The sequence below is a fragment of the Suillus plorans genome (assembly GCF_016647745.1).
Source record: "Suillus plorans strain S12 chromosome Unknown HD556scaffold_16, whole genome shotgun sequence".
NCBI classification, from domain to species: Eukaryota; Fungi; Basidiomycota; class Agaricomycetes; order Boletales; family Suillaceae; genus Suillus; species Suillus plorans.
Window position 1 is genome coordinate 696,199 of NW_024537400.1, and position 16,651 is coordinate 712,849.

The window sequence follows — 16,651 nt, forward strand, 5'->3', positions numbered from 1 at the left end:
AACAACCGTCTGCCTCGATGTCATTGGATCAAGCATAACGCAAAGTATAGTCCTGACCACTAGAGGAAGTCCTCTGCTCGTGCCCTTTTCTTCCCTCTCGTCTCTTCAGCTGAAAGTGCAGAAGAGTCAATGCCAGATAGCGGCATATTCGTCGAGTCTCGGGCAACATAGTACTTTTTAGTGTGAGCCCGTTTCTCTTCCTACGATACGCCTCATTAGTTGTAGGGTGTGGGGAAATTTTACATCAACTCACAGGGGAAAAGTTCGGGTTTGCATATTTGAGTTCTGTCGGTTTCTTGAAAGGCGCATACTTCTGTTCAAGGGCCGAATTTGGCAAGGTCAAAGGAGGTGGTGCTGCGGTTGCAGCGGGTGGTCCCATAGCAGCAGCCGATGGCGGCGGCGGAGCACCAGATCCAATCCCTGGTGTAACTGGAGGGAACGGTGATGCTGAACCAGCGGGAACAAAAGAAGGTGGTGGAGGGAATGGTGGCCGAACACTTCCGGGAGGAAAAGGTGGCGCACCTGGGGGAAGCATACCCGGTGGAGGCATGAGACCAGGAGGAGGCATAGGGAAGCCAGGTGGTGGATGTCTATATAACAGATCAACACACAATTTAATGCAGAGAAAAACTCGATTTACCCTGGAAGGAAACCGGGCATGCCAGGAAAAGGCGGAAAAGGCGGCAAAGCGCCGGCAGGGGGTGGCCCTCCCGGAAAGAATGGAGGAGGCGCACCTGGTCCCATACCAGGAGGCATCCCTGGCGGCGGAAGGCCCGGAGCTGGAGTAGGAGGCGCAGCATATGCTTGTGGAGGAGCGCCGTATACCCCGCTGGCACTATTGTCAGCTGCAGGAAGAGCAGGAGGATTATCGCTGCTACCGCCCATCAAGGCCTTATGGGCCTCTAACTGAGCCTTGAGTTCGTCCTCCGATAAAGGCCTCTTTTCAATCTTAGGTCTCTTCGGCTGAGGCTGAGATATAGAACCTGCAGCTAAGCCAAGTTCGATTTCCTTGCGGCGCTTATAGTCTGCAACATCAGGTGCAGGAATGCCCTCCATTCCGAAAATCTCCACTTCATACCCATCACGTCCTGGCATAGCGTTCTCAATCCGTGGAAGGCTGAACAAAACAAAGTCAACAAAACGAACTAGATATGGATGGACTTTGAGGCACTTCTCTGGTTCTAGTTTATGAACTTGTTGAATATGCACGGCCAGACCGCCAGCAGTGTTCAATCGGCGAGGACACATGTTGCATTTGAAATGTTTGGCCTTTTGGTGTTGCATGAGAACTGAATGTCCGTGCATATGAGATTCCATCTTCCAGACGTATTAGAAAAAGTACCTTTCTCATCTTCAAACTCCCTTTCACAGTACCAGCACCATGGGCGGATGATCTAAAAGAGTCTTTAATCAGCATATATAGAAAGAAGCTGCATACCCACCTGTTTATTCTTTTTCTTTGCCATTTCGTCGACGTCGCCGTTGGATGATGGTGGAAAGCAAGGGAAACTTTTCGGCGACGCCCGCTGATGGGTGTAACCGTGAGAAATTAATAGTCAATGGAAGTATTACTTAAATGAGGTGGCCTCCCCTAGACTCTGTCCAAGTCACCCACTGAGGACTCTATAATATTAGAGTGTAACTCCATAACTTCAACCCGTCCCTTCCAAATTTTTGTTAGCCAACGCAAATGATTGGCAAAAGTCTGCCTGAATATGTCTTTATAGTCACCAGCATAGGGCTTCTTCGTCTGGTGGCACCAATTAGCTTTCTGTATGTTGCATATCTCGTCGTTGCTCAACCAGGTACCAGATGGCAGACGTCATTGGGAAGGTACGCTTTATTGGAGATATTTTTTTATACATTGGTCTACCTGCCTAGACGGTGGTTGTTACAGAAGGCATGGATTTATCTGTATCCTGGCAAGCATGATGTTTTAAGCAACTCCTCTAGCCTGCAGTGCACCCCACCATTCACACTCGCGAACATCGGCGGATGCTATTTCAGCGGTGTTCGAGCTATCTGGCAACCTCAGATTATATCTCTGGATGGTTTTTTTCAGCGGAGTTTAGGAGAGAAAACGTTGTGGACTGGCTCCTCTGGGCTTTGTTCTCTGCAACAAGGGACACCTGTTTAGTGGAATGGGAAGAAGAAATAGGGGAATATCTCTCGATGATAGAAGTTATTCTTGATAGAAAGTTGGCACCTGGATATAACACTGGGGCTCGATGCATGCGACCCACGCTCGACAGCGTGTCGATGTTGCACCGGCCATTGATCTGGTATTTGGTAAGTAATCATCCGAGCGTAATGAACCTCAAAGACCTACGATTATTCAGGTGGTGGGTCTGGTGGATCTATTTTCATCGTTCAGACTTTGGCGCCAGGGATTTCAACACTATGATGACGGCGACTGCGTGACGTCGTTTCCAATGCGCCCATGTTGTCTCATCTCGCGAAGATCGCCGGTAGTCAAGTTGCCATACTGGTATCGTCCTCACCGATCAAGAACGAAACTGCCCGTCCTTTTTATACACGGCATTGGAGTGAGCTCTTGAGGTGTTCATGTGGATGATTCTAATGTTTCTGCAGATTGGTTTATATCCATACACGCCTTTCTTCGAGGAGTTCATTGCTGTGCATCCAGATATTGGAATTTTAGCAATTGAATTCCTTTCCATCAGCATGCACATCACCTCCTCTCCACTCTCAAGCTCGGCCACTTGCACCGCTATATCCCAGATTCTGGATGATCTCGGACTCGATCGTGTTGTTGTCTTGTCGCACTCTTATGGGACAGTCGTCACTACACAGATGCTCCACTCCCATTTTTCCCCTCGCGTTGCAGCGATACTTTTCGTTGATCCGATACCATTTCTTCTCCATCTTCCCGATGTCGCCTTCAATTTCCTCTACCGACAACCTCGTTCTGCTAACGAGTTACAGCTTTGGTATTTCGCATCTAGGGACCCAGATATCTCGCGGACCTTGTCCCGGCACTTCTTTTGGTCTGAAAACGTACTGTGGAAAGAAGATCTAGTGGGAAGACCCGTCGCTGTATGGCTGAGCGGAAAGGATCAGATCGTAAACTCGGAACAAGTCAGAAAATATTTGACAGAGGAACCAACTGCTTCGGAATACTGGGCTACGGATACACTAGAAATGCTCTTTGATCCTGACTTGGATCATGCTAGTGTCTTTGATACGAAAGACCGACGCAAGCGTCTATTGGACGTTCTGGATCGCTTCGTTGGTTGTCTAGATTACAGGAATTGACTCACTTCACAATCAGAAAGCAGCCCGTCTGCTAGATCTCGATCTCAAACTCCGCATCTTCACGTGTTGATATTGCATCAAGGCAATTATGTATTAGAAAGCAAACTTTAAGAAAACGTGTTAAGAGGATAGGGACTGACTCATGTATAGATGTGTGAGTCAGGGAATATACAAGTACGTGATCTTGATGTAGTACCATTAGACGCTCCGATCTGCAGCTTTCTCCGTTGATAATGATATCTTCTCCATACAGACCTGAATTTGATTCTGATACGATGAGGATGAGATAAAATATTTAATAGGGACTCCGAGCTATCTGTCCGTTGCGATTCATAGTATGTCTGATGGTCTGGCTCGCATCCGCGCAACGCTAAATGTCCGTCCTCCATATTGCAGTGGAACTTGCGAAGTTGCTGTGGAGCAATCTACGCTCTTTTATAGTACAGCGACAAGCGGTGTACGGTATGCCATTCATTATTCGCCAGTGGCTACGAGCTAAAAACTATTTAGAAAAATCAATCTGCTGTTCCCTACGCAGAACCAGCTTGAGTCTCTGCATGAAGCTTGTCAGCCTGCAGCATATAGTCACGATGACGGAGAAGGTTCTGAGAAACTCAGGGCCGGCAGGTTAGACGCCACCGCATTTGCCACTCAATTTAACTTGGAAAACACTGGATTGGTTGATGCTGTGGGCCAGTCGTTACTGGAGGGCATGGCCGTTGGGCGGGACATTAGATCCAAATTATATGAATTGAATATCTATGGTTAGCGAACGTTCGTATATCGTACATATTGAAACTAATTTTCGTTATGCTTAGGTGCGAGCAATTATGTCGGACCACACAAGAGTGCTACGAACAGCGACAAGATATTCGGTTTCCTTGATATTGTATTCCCGACTCCGCATACCGGAGGGATATGCAGTCTACGCAACAACGAAAATGAGCACCGTGTCGACTTTGCAATGCTGTCAGAAGCACAGATCCCTCTCGTTGGTTATGCAGCGTACTTCAATGAGGTCGAACGTGAGATTGACCCAATCACATCCGGTCACCGCCTGACGTTGAGTTACAAACTCTACGTTGCGTCTGGCGGGGACAGTCCATCAGCTACTATGATCTGGGCACCCGGCCCTTTTGAACCATCCTTGGAAACTGCCCTGGCCGAATTCGTGAATGATCCCAAGGTGTTGCCTAACGGTGGTTATCTCGGGTTCGGACTTCGCCATCAGTACCCGGTATCGTCAGAGATGAGAGTGGACACTCTTAGGTCATGCTTGAAGGGTTCGGATGCGATTATCACGCGCGTCCTGAATAAGCTTCATCTGCCATGGTCTCTTCGCGTCCTATATCGAGACAGTGTGTCTCATTCGGAACAGACGTTCGTGCTTCATAAGTTCATATCGGACCTATCCCAGAAAGACCTCGTGTGGAGTCACTGGGGTGCTGGTGAAAAAATGGGTCTAGGAGCTGAATTCGTTCGGTTTGTTGATCAATTTGGGAATGACGACGAGAAGCGGGCTGGCGATTACTCCAAATATTCGGAAGATATTGTTGACATCATCCAAATGACAGAGATGCCTTCCGTCACAAACGTGCGTTCTCAATACCTTGCGTACGGGAACGAGGCAACGATGGGAAACCTGTATGGCGATATTTGCCTAGTTGCGGAGGTCCCTGCAAAGGTCCTGTATTAGTACGAGCTTCGGATATGAAATTTAGGCGCGCTCAGAAAGCAGCTTTCTCGTCACTGTCAAATTGGGACTTTCGATCAATCACTGACTCACAAAATGACTCTGAAGCTTAAAGTGCGTGGGCCCCTTTGGGACCTTACGTTGACGAAGGTTTGATCAAGGAATGAGTCGAGTCATGTAGCGCGCTTCTTATTGCAAGAAAATTACGTCGAAATATTGACTCACCGTGTCTTCTATTCGTATCATAATATGTTAAATATTTTGGGTGTTTGAATGGAGAAATCATCATGGGGAAGTTGGACAACGTTCGAGCTTCCATGAAGCCCAGACCATCGTATTGTTGCGGAACGCTTCTTTCCACACCAGATAGATGCACCCTGTTTTACAGTACGGGCGCTGATGATCACGCGGGGTATGGCTCGCACATCCGCGCGCTACATGAGATGGAAAGTTGAAGTTATTTTTTTTTCCAACAGAAAAATGAACTTACTGTCAGCAACATGTGAAGAGCTCCGCCATTTAACATGCTATTGTCGTGCTCAGTCTCCAACAGCAAATAACTCTCGCTTTACTCCAGCACAGCTCGACGCAATCGAGATTGCCACCACATTCGACGCGGAGCATTGCCGTCTCACTGAGGCTATTCGAAGTGAATTACTTGAAGGCGGTAATAGCAAGCGATCATCACAACTCCTTGTCCAGCACCTGAAGATTTATGGTTAGTTATTATATGGTATTGTAATAAACACTAAAAATAGCATACAATTACCAGATGCAGAGTGTCATGAAACATTTTCGCCAGTCTTCCCCGCAACTCAAGAGGGCTCAACCGGTCACCCTAATCTATTAGATGTCTGTCTCCACGAGTACCAGCTCATCAAGAGTCATGAGGAGTCACGAATGTTTTCCCTCAGCCACGACGAGTTCTGCGATGTTTTTGGTTCGTGGCAAAGGATTTTCAAAAAACTGAAATGCCTCATAATTCACTATTACAGGCCTTTCATCTGCAGTCGTCCATCGGATAGAGTCCACCAACCCATGCACAAACAAGGCGATCCCTAAAGGATTTGCAACTGTTTTAGTTGTATTCCCAACAGACATCGAAGGTGGAGCGTTACTCCTTCGCCAGGGACATCATGAGTGGACCATTGATTTCGCAGAATTGTTCACAAGGACGACACAGACATCTGTGGCATTTATTGCATTCTACGACGACGTGCAGTTTGCGGTCAGAAAAATCAAGTCAGGGCATCGTGTGATACTTACATATCGCCTACACTTTCCAACCGATAATGACATTCCACTCGCCACCCTTGAGAGAAAGGGTGTTTACGACGTAAACTCGCTGACAACAGGCATCAGCGAATTGCTTTTAGATCCAGGCGTTTTGCCTGAAGGCGGATACCTGGCATTTGGCCTTGACAATCAGTACATGTCTACGTCTAGGTCTGTGGTCGATATCGGCAGCCACCTGAAGGGCAGAGATGCAATGATCGCATGCGTTTTGAACTCCCTTTCCATCCCGTGGTCAGTCCGTATTCTGTATCGAAATGTTGGATGGACGGAATTCAGTTTCTTGGCGGATCATATAGTTGATCTTTCCAGCCACGACGAGGTCCACTACTTATCGGAAACATTGGGGAATCCTGAAATTGTTCGTTTCGTAGGGGCGCGTGGTGAGCCGGATAGAAGAAGGGCCAAGTCGGACGGAAATGTGATGGAAGGCAAAGATGCAACAGATATCATGTTGGTTAGCACAAGGCCTTCTGCATGGAGTTTTCACTCGCATTACGTTGCGGGTGGTCGAGAGGTGATGATGGGAAATCTCTACGGAGACGTGTGCATCATAGCGGAAAGACCATCATTAGCCATGATACGAGGAGAAAGGAACCAAAGGTGGAGGGCTAGATAACTCATGAGTGGTAGTCGGCGATTGCATGGTGCCTGAGTTTAGATATGAATCACACGCAGCTGAATGAGATGTCAACAGACGTTGAGAGATGGATTGATGTGAAACAAGCTTTTAATGTACAGCAAGTTAAGCGTGGGTCGACCTAGAACTCTCTGAGAATTGTCCAGCGCTGCATTTTTTGAGAAATATGACTTACAATCTACTAGTAAGCTTTTTCCTACCAGTGAGCGTGCGTGGTATTGCCAGCCTCTAGAGCTCTACGTTTGGTGCATGTACGATGTACATCAGATGGAAATTGTGGATGCTGTCGATAGAGTCTAGACCGGGACCGTCAATACGATGAAGTCAAGTTGATTGGGTCAACACGACAAAAATCACGGTCACATGATGAATATAACCCATACGCGTGACATGTTCAAACTTAACTTAGGTTGTGGCAGTCCCACTCGCGCCTTTTGGCAAATTTATATTTCGACTGAGTCTTGTGAAGTTTGTTGTTTTATCACACCACTACCTTTACCGCACACATTGTGCAACATCATGAGCAGCTTTCTAGAACTGTACGAGCCTCTGGATATCATCGGCAATGGTTCATTCGGAATTATTCGTAAAGTCAGAAGGAAGTCGGATGGCCAGGTAAGTCTGCAGGTGTTACCCCTACTTCGCTAGGTCAGAATTGATATTTTGTGGTAGATTCTTGCAAGAAAGGAGCTCAACTTTGAGAGAATGAGCGACCGTGATAGAAAACAAATTGTTGCTGAAGTGTCAGTGTTCAAGTTCATTTCTGCTGCACCAACTCATCGCTGTTCAGTAATATCCTGAAAGATCTGCACCACGAGCATATTGTACGATATCACGACCGTCACGTTGACCGAGATGCAGGCATCCTGTACATCCTCATGGAGTATTGTGGCGGAGGGGATTTATCTACTGTCATAAAGCAGGCGCAAAAGCACAACCGACCCGTACCAGAGGACACGATTTGGAACTACTTCATGCAAATTTTGCTTGCGCTTCATTATTGCCATCACCCTGGCAGCCATGGACGAATAGGTAGTGGCACGTCTGAAGGTGATGCCAAGCGGCCGCAGATTTTACACCGAGACCTCAAGCCAGATAATGGTATGTCATTTTAAGATCATTTCTTACTTCACATCACCCTTTCATGCGCAGTCTTTCTGGACCAATCAAATACCGTGAAGCTTGGTGACTTTGGCTTGTCAAAAGCGCTATCCCAAGCAAACTTTGCGAACACATACGTCGGGGTAAGCTATTTGACTGGGACTCTTGCATGACTTAATTCAGGAGACCAGACACCATATTATATGTCTCCTGAGCTGATGCAAGAACGAGCCTACGATTCCAAGTCTGATATCTGGTCTTTGGGTTGTCTCATATACGAGCTGTGCGCCCTGAAGCCGCCATTCCATGAAGCCAAGACTCACGCTGAGTTGAGCATATTTATACGGTCAGTTGTAGATTGCCTCACTCTCGCACGGCAGAAAAATTTGAACTCACGCTCGTGTAGGAACGGCCGAATACCACCCTTGCCGAAAGGGTACAGCCAGGCACTGTCAAGTGTTATCAAAGCAATGTTGAACCTTAACGTAAGTAATCATATCATACGGGGGTGCACACTACGGTCCTTGTCTGTTCTATTGCTTATTCAACATCTCTTTGCAGCCCGCGATGAGGCCTTCGGCAGCTCAGCTCCTCCAACACGAGCGCTTGGAGCTCGTTTTCAAGGTTTCAGAGACTGAAAAGATGTTAGTTTTTTGTTACAGGACTTACGGATCACTCTAAATGGCTTTTACAGGCTCACTACAGTGAAATCACACAAAGTAGCGGTTGTTACGAAAGAGCGGGAAGTCGCTGCCCGCGAGGCAGCCCTCGCAGAACGGGAAGCACGGCTAACATCCATTGTATCTGAAAAAGATCACGAAATCGTCCGACTCCGGGAGCTCTTGGGACAGGCAGAGGCCCTCTCAGAACAACGGCTGCGTGATGTGCGAAAACGTATGGAGGAAGTGATGGCGCTGCGTGAGGAAGAGCTTGAACAACATGTGCGCCAGCGTGATCAGGAGTTATTTGCGTGGTGGACAACAAGAGAGCAGGAGATAAGGGCAGGGATGATGAAGGAACTAGAGGACAGGGTGAATTGGGTTCGAGGGAGGGAAGAAGAGCTCGAGGCAGAGCAGGGCAAGCTGGACGAAGCAAGGCAAGATCTAGAAGTAAGGCTGAAAGCAGCGGAAGAGAAGGCTGCGAACGAAGCTAAAGGTTCAGACTATGTTTTTTCACACTTTCCAGTTGCTGATTGCGCCAACTGTAGGACCCAAAGACAAGACGCCCCTAGAAGAAGTGAAAAACCTTCTTGTACCTCTCACACAGATGACTCAAGACTGCCGCTTGCGGTCTGCCCAACGGCGGTCGCAGGATGTTTCCTTCATGAACACAACCATGACGCTCGAAACGCCGATCAACCGTCCCGCCAAACCTCTGGTGCCCTTTTCAGCGATGAAAGGTGTCATCCTGACAGACACTGGCGAACCGTTGGCAACACCTACTCCAGCTCAGCTCGTCAATCTTTTCGTCAAATCACCAAAAGTGAATATCGAGTTTGCCAAGATATTTGATTTTGACGAGGGAGCTGAGAACTCCGAAGCAGAAGACGGGGAGGGTTATACCGACTTGCCGCCTTCCCCGTCGAAACGAGAACGAACAAGTCCCGAGATGACTGCCTCAGCCTCGTCATCAAGAGACCCGAATGTTGTCCCCCCCACACGTCTACGCAAGCCGTCTATTCGAGGATCTGTTCGACGGGCACCTCTCCGGAGAACTGCGACTCTACCGGCATCTGCCTCTGATCCTACGGGATTCGCATCATCATCACGACCCTCGAAGTCAACAACCTCGCGCACAGAGTCTACAAATGCTTGTACGACTACAAAGACAGCGCCCCCCGTACCCCCAGAATATGACCTTTCTGACGAAGAAAATTTACCTAGTCCTTTCCTTAAGCGCATTGAACGTGAACGAGCGATAGCCCCTGGAACTTTTCGGACAACGAAACATTCAGGTGCCGGCAACCTCTTGCGCGTCGTAGCAGCTGCAAACAATGCCAAGCAGGGGAAACGACCTCACGCCGCAGGAATGATGGGTCATGGCACTCGGCCGGCGCTTGCAGGTGCTCGGAAGGCAAGTGAGGAGGCGCAAAAGGCATTGTCACGATCATGACATGTGGTGTACTCTATGTAGAATCATTTTGTTTTATTGCATCAATATTGACGATATGTTAACGATAACCTTCTATTGGTGTGAGTTGCGTAGTATTTGACAACAATAATTCTTTGTATGATGGATCGAGTGCGTCCGAATCACTGCAGTGGATGCTGCAGAGATTAGCAAACTCACCCATGTTGTTGCTTGCCTTCAGACTACTAGAAAAAGATAGCAGTGCAAATGTAAGCATTGCAGAATCCACAACAGCTATAGGCACTTTGTGTAATACCTCTCGCGCATGTTCTGACAGACTGACACGCCCCTGCAATGTCCGATCAGTTTTGGGAATGAGGACCGCCGGGGAGAGCGGGAACTACAGACACCGGTGTAGTCGGGCACGGCAAAACGCAAACACCGGCGCGAAATGAAATCCACGAGCGCGTGTTGTAGAACTATAAAGTGTGTCGACCAGTAGCTTCCAGTGAGACTCCCATTCCGCTCCAATACACTCTAGGATTATGCGACCATGATTCCTAACCAAAGCCTCTTGCACTTCAACGCACTGTGCCATAGCGATTGACATATTTTGCAATGTCATGGATCGTATCCGTTCTCTGTTCTTTTCGTGGTGGTTCTCTCTACAGTCCTCCTCACATATGAAGCTGCTGCTTGAGCTTCTACTACTGTCCCTATCTTCTTTCCGTTTTACCTCCCGTGGTGCTGCCAAACCAATACCCATGATATCTGCAACCGCGCGCCGGTAGGTGCCAGGCTCTCCTCGTGATATGCATCATGCATGCAACCCTCTTGGTTCAGACCCCTCGCCTTTCTGACTTACGCGAACCTCATGGGGAACACGTCGCCTTCTTGACTCACGAGAACATCATGGGGGACACCTCGACCTTCTTGACTCACGAGAACCTCATGGGGGACACCTTAGCCGTGTTAACGCACGAGAACCTCGAGGTGCATACGACATCATCCGGTGACCGCAACCTGGAGGAGACTACTCTTGTCACAGTGACCGTCAAAACGTACCTTTGGAATTCACATATACTCCCCATCATGAGAGTGCTAGCTGTCGTGGGGCACTTGGGTGTGGACGACTATATTATGGTGACTCGCATCCCTAGCGTCATATCGCTAGGGGACTTTGACACAACTTTCTGGCAGGATCCAAGATCCGCGATAAGCCACCTTCATGACAAACACGAGGAAACTGGAGCTGATACGCGTGCCCATGGTCGTCACGACTTCCTGAATGCATGTATTCTCTGCCAATCTCCGGAGGGTACTGTAATCCTTGATGCGGTGATGTCGCATACAGTTTACGTGTCTTTTTAATACCTTGGATAACTGCGACATTAACAACTCGACTGCAGCGGTCGATATACATGTGTTGGCTGAATTTTGCACACTCATGTAATTCTTTCCGTGCATTCTGAGGTTTTTTTTGATCATGCAGCAGTCGTGACTATCTGAGCAGATAAAACTGCATTTACCGACGTTATCTGCACCCCAGCATCTTTAATTGCAACAGCATCCACCCCCTGCATACTTCAACTGAGTCTTGTCCCCCGGTCAGACTTCCATGATGGCTGATGACAAACCCTCACCGGGTCAACCCCTAGACCCAAACAACCACGCCATCGCCATACAAAATAACTACATCGCCGAAGGCGTAACGATCAACATAAATTCGAGCAACAGTTATGGTTCCAGTGAGCTCTCCACATGTCCGACTTGTCATCTACTAATCTTTTGAATAAGCCGTAACCAAACTAGAATATGTCGCCACCCAACCGGCAGAGTCAACATCCTCGCAAGGTCCGTTAGCGAGACCGCTAGGCCCAGTTGACCACGGTCGCGAAAGTGTAGTATTCAATGGCAATACGCTTGGCCAGTACGTGGTGATAAATATAGCATCACCCCACTCGACAGGCGCTGGTACGTCTTTTTCTTCTGAATGAAAATCCAAGAGCTTTACGATTCTTACTATTGATCAGTCAAACAAACCGCTCTTTCATCTCCTGGACGAACTAGGAACCGAAGCAGACGCCGAACCAGGAACGTTCAGTGACAGTCTTTCTTCCCACTGGCATCCCCGACTCTATCTCCGACTCCCCTCTACAAGACTCAAAATAAATAATCCCTCGTATGCATATTGAAATACATCAATCCCACATGCTTTGCGCTTTGGTCCTAGGACGTTATACATATGAACTCTTCCGCACGTCTCATTAATATATTCCATGCCTCGTATCCCATGCCTCGTATTCCATGCCTCGTATTCTAGCTATTACATGCCATGCTTCGTATTTCAGCCTAGTCTGGTTTTTGGCCTCTTCTCCCCGAGACATCGATTAATTCCTGGCCTCAGGACATCTCAGCTGCCCAGCTTACCTCTGCCCTGATGCGTCTCAGCCATGCGCAGTCGGGAGCTAGACATTAAATCTGAGTTATACGCCAAATATTGTGACTCACAGACACTGCGGAAATGAAATTTTGAGCAGACTGGACAGGGTGCGAAAAGCCCCATCCACGAAGCGACAGGCACCCGTTTCATGTTCAAAACCAACACAGGCAGGAAAGCCAGCCGTGCCATTCCTCACCTCTGATCTTCTGATAGTGATACGATCCCATCTCTATAAGCTTGTACTAAGGTCGGTTTAAGGGCTCTGCATCTGAATCTGCTAGTCAGTACTTGCCCAACAACTCAACTCTTGATCGTGCAACGATTTTCTCAGACAACGCAACTCATACGTCTCATACTGTCTAAAAACACACAAAAATACATTGACAACATCTGTCATTCCATTCATATTCCATGCACAGTTCACTCCGATATCCACATGTCCAACACCTTCCTCGCGGCACTCCCAAGCATACTTTGTCCGTGAACGCTGACCAACTCTTCGAGAATCGGTCTTGTGGCATCTTTCAGCCTCTGAAGTCCGTCTCCGGTTCCACGTTTACTGATCTGGCCAAAGAACGCACATATGTTTGTTCGAACCTCGGCAGGAGTGGACTCGCTCTTTAAAGAGACGACGAGCTGATCAAGGGCATGTCGAACAGATGGTATCTTACTGGATGCGCCCGTTGGAGAAAGGATGATCGGGGAGTCCATCGTTTCACTGCTGGTAGAAGCTGTTGTGGATACTGGGGCGGACCCCGTCGAGGATGGCGTCACTTCTACTGGCAGTGGAGTGGTCAAAGCGTTCAGAACTAATGCACCTATGTAACAACATCAGTCAGTCTTCAGTCAACATTAGAAATTCGCCTCGCTCACCTCCGTCGCGGTGCATGCTCAATAGACTTGATGCCACTACGCCCTCATTAATAAGGATGAGATGCTTGGCGCTTCTTCCGATAAGGGCAGCCAGCGCTTCTGCGCACGCTGCAGTGAGCAAGGCATCCATGGCTTTCACCCGCTTCTGTTGTCTGACTCGTAGCTCCTCCTCGCTGATTAGTTCATCTCTACGCTCGTTCGTCCAGAGCGACCTGATCAGGTTCACGGTGATCCGTGTACCTTCGCTCTTGATCGCAACTGTGTCGGAGCGCTTGACAAGGGCAAGCAACTGGGATAGACCTGTCGAAGGAGGGTCTTGGCTATCCACTGGTTCCAATATGAAGTTGCAAGAATTATCCACTGCAAGGAGGCAATTGTTTTGAATCGCCGTAGAAGCAAGTCAAAAATGAATGCTTACCACTGTTGTTGCACAAATGCTTTATAGCACCGATGGCATTCACCTGGACTATTTCAAGCATGAAATCGCTTCTGTCATCCCAAACGCCGCTCCTGAGTATGAGCTGTATGACACCAGCAGCGCTGAGAGCTGCACGGTTGAATGGCATCTGAGATGAGGACTGTGCCAAGTGCTTTAATAGGCCAATGACACCATGCTTCAGTTTGATGTCAGTAGACGGAGCGAGCAGAGCGTCCGACGACAGGAGTCGGGCGATGTCATGTGGCTGAGAGAGTAGAATCGTTGAGTGAGATTCTAAACCAATGTCAGCTAGTCATCCACATTACTATATGTTACTTACCTCCACGTGTTATGTTACCCAGAGATAAAGTGGCACAAATTACAAGGTCATCTCTCCCATTGCCAGAAGTCTCACCACTGACAAAAGCTCTGATCCAGTCGACCATTCGTGACACAAACTCTCCTCCTGGCTGCGCATCATCTGAGTCGTCCCACAGTAAGTCGAGATTCCTATCGTCTCCAGAGACTTCTACGACAGCCTTGATTACGGCAGCCTTGCAATCATCGAAAGCCTTCTCTTTCTTACTGATGTCCCCGCCCTCGAGACCATTCTCGGACTGGACATACCACAATGGAGGATATTTTCCCTTCTCAACAAAATCGAGCATCGCGGAAAAACAGGGAATGTCATGATGTTCCGCGGGAAATGTAAAGCCGCGTGCCAGCGAAAGACGCACGTCCGCTACGTCAAGCGCTGATGACTCGAGGTGAGAGCATGATTCTGAGAGAAGGTCAAAATCTGTATTGATGAGAGTGGTCCGTAGTTGAGAAGGTTGCGCGAAGTGAGGGGGAGGGGGCGCAGCCAGGAGTGGTGGGGTGAAGGCAATAAGTGATTGGACGAGATATGGCAACACTTCTTGGGAGAACAGAGGGTGTACTAGAAGAAAATGATCCTGAGAATGGCCTAAACATGACATCAGGAAACAATTGTACCATCATCTTGAAGTTCTGATATCAACCTTCCTGCCCAACTCGATAGTCCGGCTCTTATGGTCCAAGATTCGGCGATACGGTCAAAGGTGATGTCAGTCGGAGATGTGTCAGGAAGATGAAGGTTAGAGGTGGTTCTCATCCATGCGGCAGGAGGATAGAGGGCTGTGGATAGCCGGAAAATTGTCTTCGCAACCTCCAGCGATATGAGACGATTTCTCACTGGTTCTAGAGAACAAGTCAATATCTGTCCGTGATTAATTTAAGAATGCAACATGCCATATGTCAATGTAGCATTCAGCAAGACTCCTACAGCAGTCTTCACAACCTGTAAATGTGCAATAGACATAGGAAACGGATCCATCTGAGGTTCCTCAGGAATAGTGTCTGTGTAGCCTTCAAGCAAAGATACGACGGCCTGGGGAAAACCTGCCTCGAGGAGGTGCCCCCGGTTCTGGTCTAAACACGTTTTTAGTACACTGTTACGAGAAGTAGTTGAGAAACGAAAATCACCATGCTCCACGCAAAGGTTCGCGCCAACACGAAGAATCTCGAAGACAGGTGCTGTACGACTAGCATCCGGGATAAGGGTACCATTCAACGCGCTGCTGAGTAAAGTAGTGAGATTCTGGGGTAACAAAGTTTTTCCCAACATCGTGTGATTATCATCTGTCGGTAACGCATAAATTTCCCCTGAGCTGCGATGTAAACATGTCACTCTCACCAGGACCATCTCGAACACGAAGGCCATTTGCTAATTGTTGGGCGGTCAACTCGACTTCTTTCCATGTTTCTTCGATGTCATTAACAGGGAGTTGTGCCACGAGATCACCCAACTTCCGAGCGCACTGAGCGCAAGTCAGGGACATCGGAGGAGTGTCCATATGTCTGAAGGATGACAGAGGTTGTGTGGTATGTCGCGTGCTTAATATAAATGAAGGGCTTTAGAGATTCTGGCTGCAGCAAAAATCGCCTGCTTGGGTAGAAAGCTGATCAGATAGAGTGAACCGAGGGAAATCGGTTAGTAAGGACAACTCGCCATAAGTTGGATCAATTGTGGCAGTGCACCTACAGCACTTTAATATTGAGGTGACTACAGCATTCACGGTACAGCGTATTCGTTGATCTATCGAATTCTGATTCAACGTCAACTGTAATGGCTATGCTTATTTTTTTGAGCCTAGCCTAGGCCTCATCGACTGATACGCTTCATTGATATAGCAACGTGTGTTTATTCTCTAATTGGACGACTCCGCCAACGTTAATGTGAGCGTAGATTCTCTGTAGACCTAAGTATAGTTGTAGAAAGCAGGTTCGCTTCTCTCAGTGCCTCGCGCCGGTATAATAAGCCCAACGGTAAGTTGCCCGACCTTCTTTCAAATAGCTGCCTTGGCTTCTTTGTTCAAGCCTGCTGAAAAACCCAGTACTGTTGATCATCGTGCGTGAACAGCTATCCTATCCTCGACATCATTAATATGTTTGACGCATCGAGGGTACATCATAATCGCCATTCTGATTCCCAGCCTCGCCGGCTCTGCCCGATATGTCCTACGTGCTAGCACTGCACGTCCTGTGGTCTTGCACTGCAGTGTCAACAAGAAGCGAAAGGCGGGTGTAACTGTGCACTCGAAACGATGAACGGTGTCGATTTGACGACTCAGACAACTTAGAAGTGAGAGAAGGAGGTGAGCGTGGGAAGACTTGACTCTCGTAGTACCGCATTCATCCGAGTTTCTTTTGCATAATCATTGCACGCCTCATACATGTTCCTTAACCACACTTCCCGTACACTCAGGATATGACAACTCTTCTGTGAATAGGTTAGGAAGGCGAGTGGTAACCTATCTACTGTGC

The 16,651-nt window shown here is 48.1% G+C and overlaps 6 protein-coding genes across 6 annotated transcripts; 4 read left to right on the top strand and 2 right to left on the bottom strand.

Moving 5' to 3' along the window:
- Window positions 1-119: 119 nt before the first annotated feature.
- Window positions 120-1,533, bottom strand: HD556DRAFT_259240 (uncharacterized protein). The gene is made up of 5 exons (XM_041310049.1): window positions 1,443-1,533; window positions 879-1,394; window positions 641-829; window positions 312-590; window positions 120-196 (listed from the first exon to the last, which is right to left on the bottom strand). The coding sequence occupies exons 2-4, from the start codon at window positions 1,315-1,317 to the stop codon at window positions 340-342; spliced, it is 879 nt and encodes a 292-aa protein (XP_041162620.1). The 5' UTR covers window positions 1,318-1,394; window positions 1,443-1,533; the 3' UTR covers window positions 120-196; window positions 312-339.
- A 57-nt stretch (window positions 1,534-1,590) lies between these two features.
- On the top strand, window positions 1,591-3,443 carry HD556DRAFT_259489 (uncharacterized protein). Its single transcript, XM_041310052.1, has 4 exons — window positions 1,591-1,900; window positions 1,954-2,289; window positions 2,340-2,546; window positions 2,593-3,443. The coding sequence occupies exons 1-4, from the start codon at window positions 1,691-1,693 to the stop codon at window positions 3,274-3,276; spliced, it is 1,437 nt and encodes a 478-aa protein (XP_041162621.1). The 5' UTR covers window positions 1,591-1,690; the 3' UTR covers window positions 3,277-3,443.
- On the top strand, window positions 3,444-5,139 carry HD556DRAFT_259490 (uncharacterized protein). Its single transcript, XM_041310053.1, has 4 exons — window positions 3,444-3,611; window positions 3,673-3,733; window positions 3,787-4,040; window positions 4,095-5,139. Coding segments are annotated over exons 1-4 (1,194 nt in total). The 5' UTR covers window positions 3,444-3,610; the 3' UTR covers window positions 4,973-5,139.
- Window positions 5,140-7,316: 2,177 nt separating this feature from the next.
- Window positions 7,317-10,192, top strand: HD556DRAFT_1289350 (kinase-like domain-containing protein). Its single transcript, XM_041299371.1, has 9 exons — window positions 7,317-7,517; window positions 7,575-7,645; window positions 7,693-8,003; window positions 8,055-8,146; window positions 8,195-8,349; window positions 8,410-8,488; window positions 8,565-8,647; window positions 8,698-9,158; window positions 9,211-10,192. Exons 1-9 carry the CDS (start codon window positions 7,422-7,424, stop codon window positions 10,113-10,115), a joined length of 2,253 nt encoding a protein of 750 aa, XP_041162623.1. The 5' UTR covers window positions 7,317-7,421; the 3' UTR covers window positions 10,116-10,192.
- HD556DRAFT_1357222 (uncharacterized protein) lies at window positions 10,193-10,541 on the top strand. Its single transcript, XM_041302509.1, has one exon. It carries the CDS (start codon window positions 10,268-10,270, stop codon window positions 10,526-10,528), a length of 261 nt encoding a protein of 86 aa, XP_041162624.1. The 5' UTR covers window positions 10,193-10,267; the 3' UTR covers window positions 10,529-10,541.
- Window positions 10,542-12,838: 2,297 nt separating this feature from the next.
- Window positions 12,839-15,938, bottom strand: HD556DRAFT_1357227 (uncharacterized protein). The gene is made up of 8 exons (XM_041302510.1): window positions 15,522-15,938; window positions 15,311-15,466; window positions 15,077-15,256; window positions 14,801-15,025; window positions 14,148-14,744; window positions 13,808-14,101; window positions 13,390-13,749; window positions 12,839-13,334 (listed from the first exon to the last, which is right to left on the bottom strand). The coding sequence occupies exons 1-8, from the start codon at window positions 15,679-15,681 to the stop codon at window positions 12,937-12,939; spliced, it is 2,370 nt and encodes a 789-aa protein (XP_041162625.1). The 5' UTR covers window positions 15,682-15,938; the 3' UTR covers window positions 12,839-12,936.
- Window positions 15,939-16,651: the final 713 nt, after the last annotated feature.